Genomic DNA, 19,237 nt, shown 5'->3' on the forward strand with positions numbered 1-19,237 from the left:
GCTTCGATCCCTGGGTTGGGAAGATCCCCTGGAAGAGAGCATGACAACCCATCCTAGTATTCTTGCCGAGAGAATTCCGTGGACAGAGGAATCTGGTGGGCTACAGTCCCTAGGGTTGCAAAGAGTTGGACATGACTAAAGTGACTTAGCACTCAGGCATGCAAGTTCTTATATCTTTCCCAAGATTATTTAAGTATAAATCTGAGTCCTCATGTCTCTATACAAACTCATTTGATATTTGCTGGTCTTTTCCAGATCCATGAAAATCTCCAACACCCCCAACACCTCCAGCACCATCACTGGCTTCATCCTCCTGGGCTTCCCTTGCCCCAGGGAGGGGCAGATTCTCCTCTTTGTGCTCTTCTCTGCTGTCTACCTCCTGACCCTCATGGGCAACTGTTCTATCATCTGTGCTGTGTGCTGGGATCAGAGACTCCACACCCCCATATACATCCTGCTCGCCAACTTCTCCTTCCTGGAGATCTGGTATGTCACCTCCACTGTCCCCAACATGTTGGCCAACTTCCTCTCTGACAACAAGCTCATCTCCTTCTCTGGGTGCTTTCTCTAGTTTTACTTTTTCTTCTCCTTGGGTTCTACAGAATGCTTTTTCTTGGCTATTATGGCATTCGATCGATATCTTGCCATCTGCCAACCTCTCCATTACCCCACCCTCATGACTGGATGCCTCTGCACCAATCTTGTGATCAGCTGCTGGGTACTTGGTTTTCTCTGGTTTTTGATTCCCATCATCATCATCTCCCAAATGTCCTTCTGTGGATCCAGGATCATTGACCACTTCCTGTGTGACCCAGGTCCTCTTCTAGCACTCACCTGCAAAAAAGCTCCTGTGATGGAGCTTGTCTTCTCCACTCTAAGTCCTGTGCCCCTCATCATTCTCTTTTTCTTCATCATGGGGTCCTATGCTTTGGTCATAAAAGCTGCATTGAAAGCTCCTTCAGCAGCTGGACAAAGGAAGGCTTTCTCCACCTGCGGGTCTCATCTGACTGTGGTTTCACCGTTCTATGGCTCAGCAGTGGTCATGTATGGGAGCCCAGCATCTGACCATGGTGCTAGAATGCAGATGACTGTGACTCTGTTTTATTCTGTTGTCACCCCACTTCTTAATCCAATAATATATAGTCTTAGGAACAAAGATATGAAAAAGGCCCTGAAGAAATTTCTGAAACCATAAAACTATTCTTGATAGTTTGGTATTCTTGATAGGTTCTTGATCATTTATCCTGTTTCTTCATATGCTTCCGTATTTTTAATTGAATGCTGCACATTATATTTTTGACATTGTAAAGACAATGGATATAGTAATGCAACAAAGGTTAAATTTTCCTCAAGTAGCAGATAGAGTAAAAACAGATCAGTTTGATCCCATTTAAGGAGTCATGTTGTAAAAATAACCTAAACCACTTTTGCTCTTATTTCTCGTATGTGACTCTTACTCAGGAATATGACCTTTCTGAGATCTCAGCTGCAAATTTGGACTGTTTTTAGGATACCTCCACCTTAGCAATCCCTGAATTCCTATCTTTGTACGCTGAAAAATCATGACTCCTAAAACATCTCTCAGCTGTTTAGACTCCCAATTTCTGCTTTCTACTAGATTTTTTTGAAATCTCATCTTGTATATGAATGGCTGGTTGAGAAATCAAAAATGCCTTGAAAGGAGATTATATTACCCTTTGATCTTCCTTCTCTGTGGTCCTCCTTTTCCAGAATTTGTTCCTCAAACCCCAACTGCCTTACTGGCTATAGCACCAAACCTTTATTTCCTCAGTTCAGTCTGAGGAAAATCTACTGCTTTTTGCTGAGACAATATTCTTCTTTCACCCCAATCGTTCCTTATGCCTTCCTATCTACATTTTCCTGCCCTACTGATTGCTATTCCTCAGGGGAAAACCCCCAAGGTGAATGTGAAACTCATCTCCTTGTTGCTCCCTTCTTGGAATTGTATCCCCTGAAGTCTTTTCTGTGTTAACTGCTTTCTAGTGCCTTAGAATGTTCTTTTTATGTATTTTGTCAAGGATTTATAGTTATTTTTTGTAAAATGATTAGTTTAATGCAAGCTGTTTAGTCATGACCATAGTCAGAGATTCTTGTCTTTTATATTTAGATTCCAGACATTCTCATTACTATTCTCAGTTTCAGAAGATGATCTATAAGATAAATATGCAAAAACCCACAAAACAAAGAAGAGTGAATACTGGGACTGGTACAAACACAAATCTAGGAAGTAGATCTGCTTTTTTTCAATGCAGGCAGCTCCAGATTCCTGGGGCATAGGCGAGGGCGGGGGAGGGGAGTTTACTTACAGTAAGATATGAAAAAGCAGAAACACAGAGAATAGATTTAGGCCATTTTTTCTTTGGTATATAGTTGATTTGCAATCTTATATCAGTTTCAGGTGTACAGCATAGTAATTCAGTATTTTTACAGGTTACACTATAAAACTACTGCACATTTCATTCATTGTTCAAACTACTGTACAACTGCACTCATTTCACATGTAGCAGAGTAATGCTCAAAATTCTTCAAGCCAGGCTTCAACAGTTCATGAATCAAGAACTTTCAGATATTCAAGCTGGACTTGGAGAAAAGGCAGAGGAACTAGATCAAATTGACAATATACATTGGATCATAGAAAAAGCAAGAGAATTCCAGAAGAACCCCTACTTCTGCTTCATTGACTATGCCAAAGCCTTTAACTGTGTGGATCACAACAAACTCTGGAAAATTCTTAAAGAGATGGGAATACCAGACCACCTGACCTGCCTCCTACAAAACCTGTATGAAGGTCCAGAAGCAACAATTAGAGCTAGATATGTAATGGACTGGTTCCAAATTGGGAAAGGAGTACAGCAAGGTGTATATTGTCACCCTGCTTATTTAACTTATGTGCAGAGTACATCATGAGAAATGCTGGGCTGGATGAAGCACAAGCTAGAATCAAGATTGGCAGGAGAAATATCAATAAACTCAGCTATGCAGATGACACCACCCTTATGGCAGAAAGGAAAGAGGAACTGAGGAGTCTCTTGATGAAAGTAAAAGAGAAGAGTGAAAAAGATGGTTTAAAAATCAACATTCAGAAAACTAAGACAATGGCATCTGGTCCATTGGAAATAGGGAAAGACTTTATTTTGGGGGGGCTCCAAAATCAGTACAGATGGTGACTGCAGCCATGAAATCAAAAGATGCTTGTTCTTTAGAAGAAAAGCTCTGACAAACCTAGACAGCATATTTAAAAAGCAGAGATATTACTTTACCAACAAAAGTCCAGATAGTCAAAGCTATGGTTTTTCCAGTAGTCATGAATGAATGTGAGAGTTGGACTATAAAGAAGGTTGAGCACCAAAGAAGTGATGTTTTTGAACTGTGCTGTTGTAGAAGACTCTTGAGAGTCCCTTAGACTGCAAGGCGATCAAACCAGTCAGTCCTAAAGGAAATCGATCCTGACCATTCATTGGAAGGACTGATGCTGAGGCTGAAACTCCAATACTTTGGCCATCTGATGCAAAGAGCTGACTTATTAGAAAAGACCTTGATGCTGGGAAAGATTGAAGGCAAGAGAAGAAAGGGACAACAGAGGACGAGATGGTTGGATGGTGTCACTGACACAATGGACATGAGATTGAGCAAGCTCTAGGAGATGGTGAAGGACAGGGAGGCCTGGCTTGCTGCAGTCCATGGGGTCTCAAGGAGTCAGACATGATTGAGTGACTGAACAACAACAACGTAGATTACACTCCATTATAGGTTAATACAAGATAATGGTAGTAATAATATTCGTACCAAAAGCACAAACAACAAAAGAAAAAATCAACAAATGGGACAATATAAAATTCAAAGCCTTCTGCAAAACAAAAGAAACAATTAACAAAATGAGAAAACACCCTACTGAATGGAAGAAAATACTTCAAACCATGCAACAGATAAGGGGTTAATATCCAAATAAAGAACTGAGTCACCTCAACAATAAAAAACAGAAAACTTGGCTGAAAACGGGCAAGACATGAATAAATATTTTTCTAATTAAGTCATACAGTTGGCCAATAGGACATGAAAAGATGTTCAACTTACATAATCCTCAGAGAAATGCAAATCAAAACCACAGTGAGATATCACCTCACGCTGGTCAGAATGGCTATCATCAAAAAGATAAATAATCAGTGGTGGCCAGGACAGGGGAACACTTGTACACTGTTGATAGGAATATAAGCTGGTGCAGCCACTATAGAAAACTGTACGGAGGGAGTCTCAAAAACTAAAAATAGAACTACCATACGATCTTGCAGTTCTACTCCTGGGTGTTTATCTGAAGAAAATGAAAACACTAACTCAAAAACATAAATTCACCCAAATGTTCTTAGCAGCAATGAACTTAGGCTACTACCATGATATGTGCAGATGTGCAGATGAATGAATAAAGAATAAAGAATAAAGAAGATAAGGGGTGTGTGTGTGTGTGTGTGTGTGTGTGTATAGAATAGAATACTAATCAGCTAAAAATAGAATGAAATTTTGTCATTTATAACAACATAGATGGACCTGGAGGATATTATGCATAATAACTCAGAGAAAGACAAATACTGAGTATTATCATATATATCTGGAATCCCAAAACTAAAACAAATGAATGAATATTTTGAATGAATGTAAAAAAACAGAAACACATTCATGCATTTGGAGAACAAACTAGGGGTTACCAGTGAGGAGGGAGAAGGGGAGGGTATTAATAGGTACAAACTACTGTGGTGTTGGAGAAGACTCTTGAGAGTCCCTTGGACTGCAAGGAGATCCAACCAGTCCATTCTGAAGGAGATCAGCCCTGGGATCTCTTTGGAAGGAATGATGCTAAAGCTGAAACTCCAGTACTTTGGCCACCTCATGCGAAGAGTTGACTCATTGGAAAAGACTCTGATGCTGGGAGGGATTGGGGGCAGGAGGAGAAGGGGACAACTGAGGATGAGATGGCTGGATGGCATCACCGACTCGATGGACTTGAGTCTGAGTGAACTCCGGGAGTTGGTGATGGACAGGGAGGCCTGGCGTGCTGTGATTTATGGGGTCGCAAAGAGTCAGACACGACTGAGCGACTGAACTGAACTGAACTTTGTATAAAGTAAGCTACAAGAATACATTGTACAGCACAAGGAGTATAGCCAATATTTTATAACAACTTTACATGGAGTATATTATATTCAAAATACTCAATCATGATGTTGTACACCTGAAACTAATATAAATCAACAGTACATCAACTTCAAAAAATGGGATGGGAAGGGAAAAAAAGGAAAATGACTTGGCTCTCATAGCCAGAACCAGGAAAAAAGTAGCTATATCTTTTCTCAATATATAATAAATGCTTATTATTATAATTATTAAACAAGAGAAAAAGTATAAAAATATTTAAAATTAAAAGTTATATAAACCCATCACCCTCAGGTAAACACCATTAATATTTAAGTGAACAATCTTTCATGTATTATTTTATACACATACACACACTCATATAAGTTGATTTTATACAAGTCGGATATTGTACATGCTGTTTTTATAACAGACTCCTCTATTTTTCTCCTTACCACTCCCTACTACATCACTTCACCCACAATCTAGTTTTCACACATCCTATCTCTACTAGATCAACAGTAATAACAACCTAGAATGCATGCTTCATACTATTCTCCAAGATCCTAATTACATAAAAATATTTAATTATATATAAGGATTTTTTCATTATCTTTCAAAAAACAAATCACTATTATATATGTTTCCATACAAAGTGCTCTTACATTTAGCCTTATAATATGCAATTATCTCCAAGTTTGATACCTGGGTCAGAAAGATTCCCTAGGGAAGGAAATGGCAACCTACTCCAATATTCTTACCTGGGAAATACCAAGGAGAGAAGAGTCTGGTGAGCTACAGTCCATGGACTCACAAAGTAGTCAGACATGACTTAGTAACTAAACAACAGCATTAAGCATACCACATATGTTCATTTTCTAAAGTAGGCTAGAGATATATAATTAATAAACCAGTCTTCCACAGGACGCTTCTATAGGAAGAACTATTCATGAGTTTTGGTTAATACTCATTCCGTAAAAGACATGACTGAGAACAAGTTTCATATTCTTACTGAGAAGGTTTTGACTGAGGAAATTTAAGATTAGAGTCTTTATAGAGGTATCATGATAATCAAGTAAATTATTGTCTGCATTTCTACTAAATCCAGCTAACTCACAATGTGCCTGAAATGAACTTCCACTTTAGCCATTCAAGAATTGTACAGCCTCAGGTACACCATCAGTATCTTTTTATAAATGAGGTAACTAAGCCTTGACTGAGTAAGTAAGTTTACCAAACAGTTAAGAGTGTTGGAACCAGGTTGAATTAAAGAACTATGACTCCAGAAACCATACGATAAACTGTTATGCTATGGTGTCTCCTGATGTTAGGTTATCATATGTAAGCTTCCAAGTTAAGCATTTTATATATACTATCTTTTTTAGTCTTCATTATGACATTATATGAGCCATTACTATTTCACCTGTTTTACAGAATAGAAAACTAAGGCCTGGAGAGAACAGATAACAGTTTGCTATTAATGCAGTCTAATAACAACTCAGAAAGCAGGGATTCAACCAAGTCTCCCTGAGTCCAAAACTAACACTCTTCATCATTATTAATTTGTTGTAACAGAGTTGTATATATTTACATATATATGTTATTGAGTGAAAGTGGGGAAAATTCCCCTTGTACCTCTAAAGCTGAATAATATCCAGCTATTACTCACTCCAGTGTTCATGCCTGGAAAATCCCAGGGACAGGGGAGCCTGATGGGCTGCCGTCTCTGGGGTCACACAGAGTCAGACATGACTGAAGCAACTTAGCAGCAGCAGCAGCAGGAGGAGGAGTTTATGGGAAAATGTTGATAAGAACTTAGTGAATAAGTATAGTTGCTGTTTAGTTGCTAAGTTGTGTCCAACTCTTTGCAACCCCATGGACTGTAGCCCTCCAGGCTCCTTGTCCATGGGATTTCCCAGGCAAGAATACTGGAGTGGGTTGCCATTTCCTTCTACAGGGAATTTTCCTGCATTGACAGGCTGATTCTTTCCTGTTGAGCCACAATTAGGAAGTATTTATGGGAAATGGCTGATAAGAACTTAGTGAATTAGTATACTGTGGGAAATTCTGAAAGAGATAGGAATACCAGAGCACTGACCTGCCTCTTGAGAAACCTATATGCAGGTCAGGAAGCAACAGTTAAAAGTGGACATGGAACAACAGACTGGTTACAAATAGGAAAAGGAGTACTTCAAGGCTGTATATTGTCACCCTGCTTATTTAACTTATATGCAGAGTACATCATGAGAAATGCTGGGCTGGAAGAAGCACAAACTGGAATCAAGATTGCCGGGAGAAATATCAATAACCTCAGATATGCAGATGACACCACCCTTATGGCAGAAAGTGAAGAGGAACTAAAAAGCCTCTTGATGAAAGTGAAAGAGGAGAGTGGGAAAAGTTGGCTTAAAGCTCAACATTCAGAAAACTAAGATCATGGCATCTGGTCCTGTCACTTCATGGGAAATAGATGGGGAAACAGTAGAAACAGTGTCAGACTTTATTATGGGGGGCTCCAAAATCACTGCAGATGGTGATTGCAGCCATGAAATTAAAAGACACTTACTCCTTGGAAGGAAAGTTATGACCAACCTAGATAGCATATTGAAAAGCAGAGACATTACTTTACCAACAAAGGTCCATCTAGTCAAAGCTATGGTTTTTCCAGTGGTCATGTATGGATGTGAGAGTTGGACTGTGAAGAAAGCTGAGCACTGAAGAATTGATGCTTTTGAACTGTGGTGTTGGAGAAGACTCTTGAGAGTCCGTTGGACTGCAAGGAGATCCAACCAGTCCATCCTAAAGGAGACCAGTCCTGGGTGTTCATTGGAAGGACTGATACTAAAGCTGAAACTCCAGTACTTTGGCCACAGCATGCTAAGAGTTGACTCACTGGAAAAGACTCTGATGCTGGGAGGGATTGGGGGCAGGAGTAGAAGGGGACGACCGAGGATGAGATGGCTTGATGGCATCACCGACTCGATGGACGTGAGTTTGGGTGAACTCTGGGAGTTGGTGATGGACAGGGAGGCCTGGTGTGCTGCAATTCATGGGGCTGCAAAGAGTCGGACACGACTGAGTGACTGAACTGAACTGAACTGAATATTGTAAACGCAACATGTGCAGAAAAGTTAAATCCAGTCTTCAGAAAACAATACAAAAAAGTATAAAAATACTTCAAATGGCAATGTTTGAGTAGTAATGTGGAGGTCTTTTTCTATTTTGTTTTTTTTTCCCCAATTTTATGCTTTATTGCCAAATGCTACAATATTAAGTATTGACTGCCCATGACTTAATGATAGTTTGACCTGTGATTTTTCAACTTTACAACTGGATGAAAGCAATATTCATTTTGTAGAAACCATACTTTGAATTTTTAATTATGATCTTTTCCCAGGCTAGTGATACATGGTAAGATACTCTGTCATGATGCTAGGCATCAGCAGCACATCACAGCTCCCAGTCAGGCACGTAATCACAAGGGTAAATAACCATGTTGTACTGATACAACCATCCTGTTTTTTCACATTTAATACAAGAAGAAAATTCTTGAAATTTATATGGAAACACAAAAGACTGTAAGTAGCAAATGCAATCTTGAGAAAGAATAACAGAGCTGGAGGAATCCAACTTCTTGACTTCAGATTGGAGTACAAAGCTACAGTAACCGAGACAGTATGGTGCTGGTACAAAAATAGAAATATAGATCAATGGAACAGGATAGAAAGCTCAGAAATAAATCCACACACCTATGGTCATTAATCTATGACAAAGGACAAATGAATATATAATGAAGGAAAGACATTCTCATCAATAAATGGTGCGGGGGAAACTGGAGAGCTACATGTAAAAAAAAATGAAATTAGTACATTGTTTAACAACATACAGAAAAATAAATTCAAATGGATTAAAGATCTAAATGTAAGACCAAATACTATAAAACTCTTACAGGAAAACATAGGCAGAATTCTGACGTAAAATGAAGAATATCTTTTTCACACCATCTCCCAGAAAATGATAATGAAAACAAACAAACAAAAAAAAATGGGATCCAATTAAACTCAAAAGCTTTTGCACAGCAACTGCAACCATAAACAACCTAAAAAAAAAAAAAAAAAAAAAAAACCACTCACAGAATAGGAGAAAATATTTGCAAATGATGCCAACAACAAAGGATTAGTCATCAAAATTTAAAAACAGCTCATGTAGCTCAATATCATAAAAAAAAAAAACCAACAAAGAAAATGGGCAGAGGACATAAATGGATAGATATCTATACAAAAAAGACACACAAAAGGCCAAGAAGCACATGAAAAGATGCTCAACATTACTAATTATTAGAGAAATTTAAATCAAAACTATGATGAGATGTTACCTCATATCAGTCAGTAGGCCATCACCAACAAAAATCCAAAAACAACATATGCTGAAGGAGATGTGGAGAAAAGGGAACCCTCCTACACTGTTGGTGGAATGTAAATTGGTACAGCCATTGTGGAGAAAAATATGGAGGTTCCTTAAAAACTAAAAATAGAGCTACCATCAGTTCAGTTCATGCCCTCAGTTGTGTCCGACTCTGCAACCCCATGAATCGCAGCATGCCAGGCCTCCCTGTCCAACACCAACTCCCGAAGTTTACCCAAACTCATATCCATCAAGTCCGTGATGCCATCTAGCCATCTCATCCTCTGTTGTCCCCTTCTCCTCCTGCCCCCAATCCCTCCCAGCATCAGAGTCTTTTCCAATGAGTCAACTCTTTGCATGCAGTGGCCAAAGTATTGGAGTTTCAGCTTCAGCATCAGTCCTTCCAATGAACACCCAGGACTGATTTCCTTTAGGATGGACTGGTTGGATCTCCTTGCAGTCCAACGGACTCTCAAGAGTCTTCTCCAACACCACAGTTCAAAAGCATCAATTCTTCAGTGCTCAGCTTTCTTCACAGTCCAACTCTCACATCCATACATGACCACTGGAAAAACCATAGCCTTGACTAGACAGACCTTTGTTGGCAAAGTAATGTCTCTGCTTTTCAATATGCTATCTGGGATGGTCATAACTTTCCTTCCAAGGAAGCGTCTTTTAATTTCATGGCTGCTGTCACCATCTGCAGTGATTTTGGAGCCCCTGCAAAATAAAGTCTGACACTGTTTCCACTGTTTCCCCATCTATTTCCCATGAAGTGACAGGACCAGATGCCATGATCTTAGTTTTCTGAATGTTGAGCTTTAAGCCAACTTTTTCACTCTCCTCTTTCACTGTCATCAAGAGGCTTTTTAGTTCCTCTTCACTTTCTGCCATAAGGGTGGTGTCATTTGCATATCTGAAGTTATTGATATTTCTCCCTTCAATCTTGATATGATCCAATAATTCCACTCATGGGCATATATCCTGAGAAAAATATGGCTCAAAATGATACATGTACACCAATGTTCATTAAAGTGCTGCTTACAATAACCAAGACATGGAAGCAACCTAAATGTCTATCAACAGATGAGTGGATAAAGTAGACATGATATGCATATACAATGGAATATTACTCAGCCATGAAAAAGAAGGAACCAATGCCATCTGAAGCAACATGAATAAATCTGAAGATTATCATAGTAAGTGAAGTAAGTCTTACAGAGAAAGACAAATATCACATGATATTGCTTATATGGGAAAAATTTTTTAAATGATACACATGAACTTATTTACAAAACAGAGACAGATTCACAGACCTAAAGAATGAACTTACAATTATCAGGGCAGAAGGGTGGCAGGCAGGGATAGACCGGGAGTTTGGGATTAACATGTACACACTGCTATATTTAAAATAGATAACCAGCAAGGACCTACTGTACAGCACAGGAAACTCTCAATATTCTGTAATAACCTATATGGGAAAAGAATTTTTAAAAGAACAGATACATGTATATGTATAACTGAATCACTTTGCTGTATACCTGAACTAACACAACATCATTAACCAACTATGTTTCAAAATAAAATTAAAATTAAAAACATAATTTTGTGAGAAACTGTCTGAGCTGAGGGGGAAAATGACAGGAAAGGTTTAAAAAAATAAGGCAAAGAGAACATTTAGTGAGTTAGCTCTCTACTTCTGCGTGAATAAATAATCTCCTGGGATCCTCACTTCACAGGGCTTAACTCTCACACATCAATGCAGAGGGTTCTTGCCTGCTTTTCAGAGGGTAAGATAATATTCACATAACAAAAATATATGATCTTCCCCTGTGTATCTAAGCAATTTGATGTGACTGTTGACACAAGGACTTCTACAGGAAATACTGGAGAAAAGGTAAAAATATAAAAATTTAAAAACAACAGTGGTAACAATAGCAATAGGTTAAGGCTCCAGTGCAAAAGTTTCTATTTGGCAATTTTGAATCTCATGTTGTGGACAGAGGGAAACAACAAAGCTGTTCAAACAAGGAAGTGAAATGACCTGATAAGTCTTTGCCATGAAAATCCTTCACAAATTGGAGAGAAAGGGACAAGAAGTGGATTCTGCTAAGACATCTGTACTCCATCAAGATGAGGAAGCTTAGATCCAACTCCCTGATGCGACCCCTAAGTAGAGCTAAGGAATGTTCTGCTCTGGCCTCTCTCAGACCTGAGAAGTGGACCCTCAAAATATCTGCTTGACACTCACAGGGCTCAAGCACAAGTGAGAAAGGAAAAATCTGTAAAACAACCAGAGAGGCCCTGGAAGGGAATGGATTCCTGGGGCAACGAGCTGCACAGCCCTCTATGGCTGAGGTCACATCATACCTTCAGCCCACCTATCTCTTCTTTCTAGAAAATCAAAGGAGGCTCTGTTTCCAAAACTCATAATTGATAGCATTCACTAGAGGCCCAGGAACAATTTCTTACATCATAGCCACTATACTGTGTTATTTTTATAGACTTTACTAACACCCGATAGGCAATCTGAGTTGTCTTACACATTGATGAAATCTCTTGCCATCCCTGAGAATTGGGGGGCTTTAAAAAGTAACATTTTCCACTCTACTGGGAGTCAAAGGTAAAATCGAAGGATCAGAGTCTCCAGAGAAGGCAGGCCCCAGAGGAAGGGAATAACTAGTAAAGAACATTCTCCTAACACAGATCTTCTCCTGGAAGTGGTAAATTAATCCTCATGGATCCTCACTCCCTGGAGCCTCTGCTTAGAATCTCTCCATCCTCCAGCAAACACAGAAAGATTGTCACCTTATTTCTACTGCCTTACTGCTTGGTGGTTTCTGTAGAGAAGGACAACCTTCCTCTCCAGAAAGACCAGACATTCAGAGAAACTTCAGGTCTAGATTGCCCTCTTTGTCTATTTTCTTAGAGGAGAAAGTAAATATTAAAAAGTTAGAAAAACTACTGCCCTCTAAATAAGAGTTCCTTTACTCTGCTGTAACTATATATGATATTAGATTGGCCAAAAAGTTCATCCAGGTCTTTCATGTTATATCTTGTGTGTGTGTGTGTGTGTGTGTGTGTGTGTGTGTGTGTGTGCATGTGCACATGCTCACTCACTTGTGTCTAACTCTTTGCATCCCTATGGACTGTAGCCTGCCAGACTCCTCTGTCCATGAGATTCTCCAGACAAGAATACTGGAGTGGGCTGACACTCCTTTCTCCAGGGTATCTTCCCAATCCAGGGATTAAACTCAGGTCTCCTGCATTGCATGGGGCAGGTGTGCTATCTCCTGACCAAACTAAATGAAATAGATGGATGTGCTATTGCGATAGCAGGCCAATATGCTTCCACCCCATTGTGCCTTCTTAAACTAGCCTTGAGGAAAAAGTAAAATATCAGAGAAACGTCTTTCCTTCATTTTATATAGTATAGCTGATGACCTGACTATTCAAGATTGAGTTTAACCCAACCTTTCCAAGATATAATGCAGGTGAGTATGTAGTTTTTCTTGTTTGGCTTTGTTAATGACTCATTCCAAACATCCTGTATACATCACACAGCTTTGACACCACTATTTGCATATTCCCACTCTTTCTGCCACAGCACTTCCTACAACTAATTCAGGGGACACTTCCTGCCTCTCTGGACAGCTCCAGCGTCCCCTTTGTGCCATGTGAAACCACAGCTACTCTGTACAGAGGAGGAAATTAATTAAGGGTAAGTAACAAACAATACGATCTTGTTAGAAATATTTTTTTTCATCCATAGTCAATTTAGTTAAGTTTAGCATGAAATGATGATGGCACACACAGAATCATTTTTCACATCTTTCTTATTTTCTAGGGCATATTGTCATATTCTCAAAGTAAAACTGCCCTGAGAGGGAACTGGCCTGGATCTTTTCCCTTCTTGTAGAAGTGAAAATCTATCCAACTGATTTTCTCATGTAAGAGATAGATGTAACTACAATATCACTTCTAGATCTTACAGATCTCACAGCCTTGATATCATCTGTACTTGCAGTATACTTGGGATAGGAGTAAGCATGCTCTAATGAAAAGTAATTAAAAATCATACAGTACTATTCCTTTCTCAGATAAAGAAAAGAAAGCTAAAAAGAACAGAGTTGTGGTTGCCAAGGGGGAAGAGGGAGAGAGAGGGATGGACAGGATGTTTGGGGTTAGTAAATACAAACTATTACATTTAGAATGGGTAAACAATATAGAACAAATTTTTCAAGCAATGGAAAAACAATAAGCTCCTATTGTTTAGCACAGGGAACTATACCCAATCTCCTGTGATAAACCATAATGGAAAAGAATACTAAAGAGAAGGTATATATGTGTATAACTGAGTGACTTTGCTGTACAGCAGAAATTAGCACAACACTGTAAATCAACTATACTTCAATTAAAAATAGAGAATAAAAATTTTAAAAATTAAGAAAACAAAGTTTATAGACAATAGAGGACTCCACTAGAGCCAGCAAGCTACTTTGTTATGAGGCTGAACCTAGAATTTCCTTCCATCTTCCTCCTCTCCTATTTTAACACCCACAACTGGGGGACCATAATTATGTCCAGAAACAGAGAGTAAGCCACTTGTGGTGGGACATATTCTTCCACACAGAACATTAGCTTCCATTACTTCTTTGAATGGATTCATCTCAAGTCTGGGCCAGCACTCTCATTACCTAGATCACTTGGAGCCTTTTCCTGTATAATTCATTTCCTAAGATTTCATCTCACAAGCTATTTGAAGCTCAAATGAAGTAATTGGTAAATATTTCTATATTATCTGTCTATATTCTCTACATTGTTCACAATGTAGAGAGTCATTTCCTTAAAAAAACGTATACAAAGTACATACCCTCTTCCTCATAGTGTGCTGAGCAGTAGGAATTAACAGCGACCATGAAGGCCAACCAGAAGAAAGACACTTAGTCAGGAAGGTACTTGGCTGCTTCCAGAAGCTGAAAGAAGGCCAGTGTTATATTACTGAAGTATTGTGTGGAGGAAGGAAGCAGTGCATGTGTGTGTGTAAAGAAACAGAAAGAGAAGGGCGATCCTGATGACTTTGGAAACTGAATTTTTGTAATTAAACTGGTCCAGAAAAAATCTGTGAGTGCAGAACAGGCTGATTCCAGCTGCCCTCTAGAGGTCTCCTCCATTTCTAATAAGGTCACACGATGGACCAAAGAGTTTCCTTTGTTCTACAGTAAAATGAATGTCTTTGCTTTCCTGTCTCTATAAATGTATTGACCAGGGCTCAGCAAATTATGGCAATAGGTCAAATATGGCCTGCTTTTGTACAGCCAGTGAGCTAAGAATTTTTACTTTTTAATTTAAATTTAAAAATCCATAGAAGACTAATGTTCTGTAATACATCAAAGTTACATGGAATTCAAATTTCTGTGGACATAAAGTTTTATCAGAATACAGCCATGTGCATTCATTTAGGTTTTGTGTCTATGGCTACTTTCATACAACAGCAGAAATGAATACTTATAATAAAGATTATATGGCCTATAAGACTAAAATAGCTAAGAAAATATTTGCTGACCCCTGGTGCAGAGTATTACAAAGTGAGTCCCTCTCTACTGTTATGCTGCCTAGCGTAGGTATTATAGTCCAAACACATGCAGCTTGCAGTAGCATCAGTAGGGCACAGGATATGGAATACATCCTGCTACACCATTGTTTGTTGAACCCTGTTTTATATTTTCAGTATTTGTGTTAGTAGAGGGTGTGTATATCTCCCTTACACACAGAGTGTGTGTTTCTGTATGTATGCATGTGCATGAGAGACACAGAAAAGGTATATTTGACTAACAGAATCATGAGGAGAGTTTGGAGATATGAATAAGGGTCAATTCAAAGACCCTAGTTTGAAAATTTGTTTGATTCTAAGTGCATTGGAAAGCTATTTGAAATTTGTGTGATCTGATTTTCTTAAGAGTCACTCTGGCCATGGTATGGATCACAGATTGTAGAGAGACATGGATGAGAAACAAGAAAGCCAGTTAGGACAGTAACACAGTGGTCCAGTGAAGAAAAGAAGATGATGGCTTGAATTAGAGAGAGGTGAATGGACATGAGACTTATTTTAGAGACAGACTAGCAGAAATTGCTGATGAATTAGATGTGAGGGTAAAGGAAAGGGAAGAAATACTACACTGAAATGTTTTATCACAAAAAAATAAATAAAAACAGTGCTTAAATATTTAATCTGAAGGGTCATTTATTAAATAGATGCTTACCCCTAAATGAAATTTCAGGAACCCCAGCAGAACAACTCTGGTCAAAAATACCTAAGCATTATAAGTAACAATTGTTTTTAATTGATCATAAAAAAGCTACATTCCTCTGAATTAGTACTGGACTTATAATCATTTTTAGAAACCACAAATGACCTTTATATGTAGCAGAATTATTCTTTTCTGTCCCTATTTTTCTGAGAAATTAGATAGGCAGTAGGATGGTAGGTAGCTAGGTAGTAGATAGATAGATAGTGAGATTCTCTATTAAGAACAAAGTCTAATGTTCAAATACCTCTACCACACTTTCCTTCAAGAGTTTACCAATTCTGATCAAATATTTTCTTAAATCCATGATGAAAATGTGAATGAGAACAGTTAACCCAGTTTACAAGGGGGGAAAATAGCTATTAATATACAAATCCCTATTTACTTTTCCAAGATGATTTAAATATAAATTTGGGTCCTCATATCTCTATACAGACTCATTTGATATATGCTGGTCCTTTCACAGCTCGCAGACTCATGAAAATCTCCAACACCCCCAACACCTCCAGCACCATCACTGGCTTCATCCTCTTGGGCTTCCCTTGTCCCAGGGAGGGGCAGATTTTCCTCTTTGTACTCTTCTCTGCTGTCTACCTCCTGACCCTCATGGGCAACGGTTCTATCATCTGTGCTGTGTGCTGGGATCAGAGACTCCACACCCCCATGTACATCCTGCTCGCCAACTTCTCCTTCCTAGAGATCTGGTATGTCACCTCCACTGTCCCCAACATGTTGGCCAACTTCCTCTCTGACAACAAACTCATCTCCTTCTCTGGGTGCTTTCTCCAGTTTTACTTTTTCTTTTCCTTGGGTTCTACAGAATGCTTTTTCTTGGCTATTATGGCATTCGATCGATACCTTGCCATCTGCTGGCCTCTACACTACCCCACTCTCATGACTGGACGTCTCTGTGCCAATCTCGTAACCAGCTGCTGGGTACTTGGTTTTCTCTGGTTCTTGATTCCCATCATCATCATCTCCCAAATGTCTTTCTGTGGATCCAGGATCATTGACCACTTCCTGTGTGACCCAGGTCCTCTTCTAGCACTCACCTGCAAAAAAGCTCCTGTGATGGAGCTTGCCTTCTCCACCTTAAGTCCTGTGCCCCTCATCATTCCTTTTCTCTTCATCATGGGGTCCTATGCTCTGGTCCTGAGAGCTGTATTGAAAGTCCCTTCAGCAGCTGGGCGAAAAAAGGCTTTCTCCACCTGCGGGTCTCATCTGGCTGTGGTCTCACTGTTCTATGGCTCAGTCCTCGTAATGTACGGGAGCCCAACATCTGAGCATGAAGCTGGGATGCAGAAGATCGTGACTCTGTTTTATTCTGCTGTGACGCCACTTCTTAACCCTGTAATATATAGTCTTAGAAACAAAGATATGAAAAAGGCCCTGCAGAAATTTCTTAGACTATAAAAAGTGTTAATCGAAAGAGTTCATGAGCAATTAGAGACCTAAATTGTGTTTACCTCATTTTCAGGTTTTAAAAAAATGTGTTTTTTTCTTTGGATAATCATTCATCCTAATATTGACTAAAATTCCAGTCACCTGTGAACACGTATCTGTTGCTTATTTATTCTCTTGGTTCTTGCTCATTTGTCCTGTTTCTTTCTTGTTTGTTTTTTTTTTTTTTTTGTCCTGTTTCTTATATACCTCATTTTTTACCAAATGCTGAACATTATATTTTAAAATGTTTTTAATAATGTAGTAAAGAAAGTTTTCTTTTACCAGAAGATAGAATAAAATAGATCACTTTGATCTCATTTAAGGAGTATTTATTTTAAGGTGTAATAAAAATAGTCTAAAACAGCTTTGCTCTTACTTCTGGGATGTGATCCTTAGTCAGGAACATGACCATTCTGAGATTTCAATCTCACACCTGAACTGTTTTCAGGACACCTTCACCTTAGAGAGCCCTGACTTTCTATGCCTATATTCTGAAACCCATGACTCCTAAGACCTCTACTCAGCTCTTTAAACTCCCAGTTTCTTCTTCCTGCTAGACTTCTTGAAATCTCATCTTGCACATAAATGACTGAGAAATCAAAAAATGCCTAGAAAGGAAACTACATCACATTTTGACCCTCACTTCTCTGTGGTCCTCCTGTCTCCAGTATTTTTTCTCAAACACCAGTTTCTCTGGCAGCCACAAACACCAAATCCCTTATATCCTTAGTTCAATGAAACTACTGCTTTCTGTTGAGACTTTATTCTTCCTTCTCGCTGTTCTTTCTCAGATACCTCCATGTCCCCATACTCCCCAACGCAGTGATTATCATCCTAGGGGAGAAACACTCAAGGTAAATGTGGAGCTCCTCTTCTTATTCCTCTCTTCCCTGGAATTATAGCCCCTGAAGTCATGTCTGTGGACTTCTCTTTAGTGCCTTCAAAGGCTTGTTTTATGTCATTTCTCCAGATTTTGTAGTTACTTTTAGTAGAAGGGTAAGTTTAATCCAAGCTGATTAGTCATGACTATAACCAAAAGTTGTTTTCTATTACGGCTAAGTTCCATACTTTCTCACTTCTCCCCTCACTTTCAGAAGATGATTTTGTAGCATAATCATGCAAAAACCCACAAATCAGAGACAAGTGAATACAGGGACTGGCATAAACATGCAAAAGCCTGATTTTGTTTTCACTGCAAGCACCTCCAGATTCCTGAGTGTTCTACCCTGCAAACAAGGTGGGCAAGGAGAAGGGTTGATTTCAATAAAATAAGGAAAACCAGTAACCCAGAGACAATTTAGGCCTAATTCTTTTAAGGGAGAGGTGCTCAGGAATTGTTCAGTTCAGTTCATTTCAGTCGCTCAGTCAAGTCCAACACTTTGCCACCCCATGGACTGCAGCATACCAGGCCTCCCTGTCCATCACCACTCTCAGAGCTTACTCAAACTAATGTCCATTGAGTCATTGATGCCATAAAACCATCTCATCCTCTGTCATCTCCTTCTCCTCCTGCCTTCAATCTTTCCCAGTATGAGGGTCTTTTCAAATGAGTCAGTTCTTTGCATCTGGTGGCCAAAGGATTAGAGTTTCAGCTTCAGCATCAGTCCTTCTAATGAATTTTCAGGACTGATTTCCTTTAGGATAGACTGGTTGGATCTCCTTGCAGTCCAAGGGACCCTCAAGAGTCTTCTCCAACACCACAGTTCAAAAGCATCAGTTCTTCAGCGCTCGGCTGCTTTATAGTCCAACACTCACATCCATACGTGACTACTGGAAAAACCATAGCTTTGACTACACAGACCTTTGCTGGCAAAATAATGTCTCTGCTTTTTAATATGCTATCTAGGTTGGTCATAACTTTCCTTCCAAGGAGTAAGTGTCCTTTAATTTCATGGCTGCAGTCACCATCTGCAGTGATTTTGTTTTATTGTTTTTTA

At 39.1% G+C, this 19,237-nt stretch overlaps 2 protein-coding genes across 2 annotated transcripts; both read left to right on the plus strand.

The window, feature by feature from the left end:
• Positions 1-259: 259 nt before the first annotated feature.
• LOC120853685 (olfactory receptor 11G2-like) lies at positions 260-6,185 on the plus strand. Its single transcript, XM_040227639.1, is given in 3 exon segments — positions 260-1,182; positions 4,146-4,210; positions 6,127-6,185. Coding segments are annotated over 3 exon segments (1,047 nt in total).
• A 4,335-nt stretch (positions 6,186-10,520) lies between these two features.
• On the plus strand, positions 10,521-17,270 carry LOC120853321 (olfactory receptor 11G2-like). Its single transcript, XM_040227053.1, has 2 exons — positions 10,521-10,561; positions 16,361-17,270. Exons 1-2 carry the CDS (start codon positions 10,521-10,523, stop codon positions 17,268-17,270), a joined length of 951 nt encoding a protein of 316 aa, XP_040082987.1.
• Positions 17,271-19,237: the final 1,967 nt, after the last annotated feature.

The sequence above is a fragment of the Oryx dammah genome, unplaced genomic scaffold, assembly GCF_014754425.2.
Source record: "Oryx dammah isolate SB20612 unplaced genomic scaffold, SCBI_Odam_1.1 HiC_scaffold_26, whole genome shotgun sequence".
NCBI lineage: Eukaryota > Metazoa > Chordata > Mammalia > Artiodactyla > Bovidae > Oryx > Oryx dammah.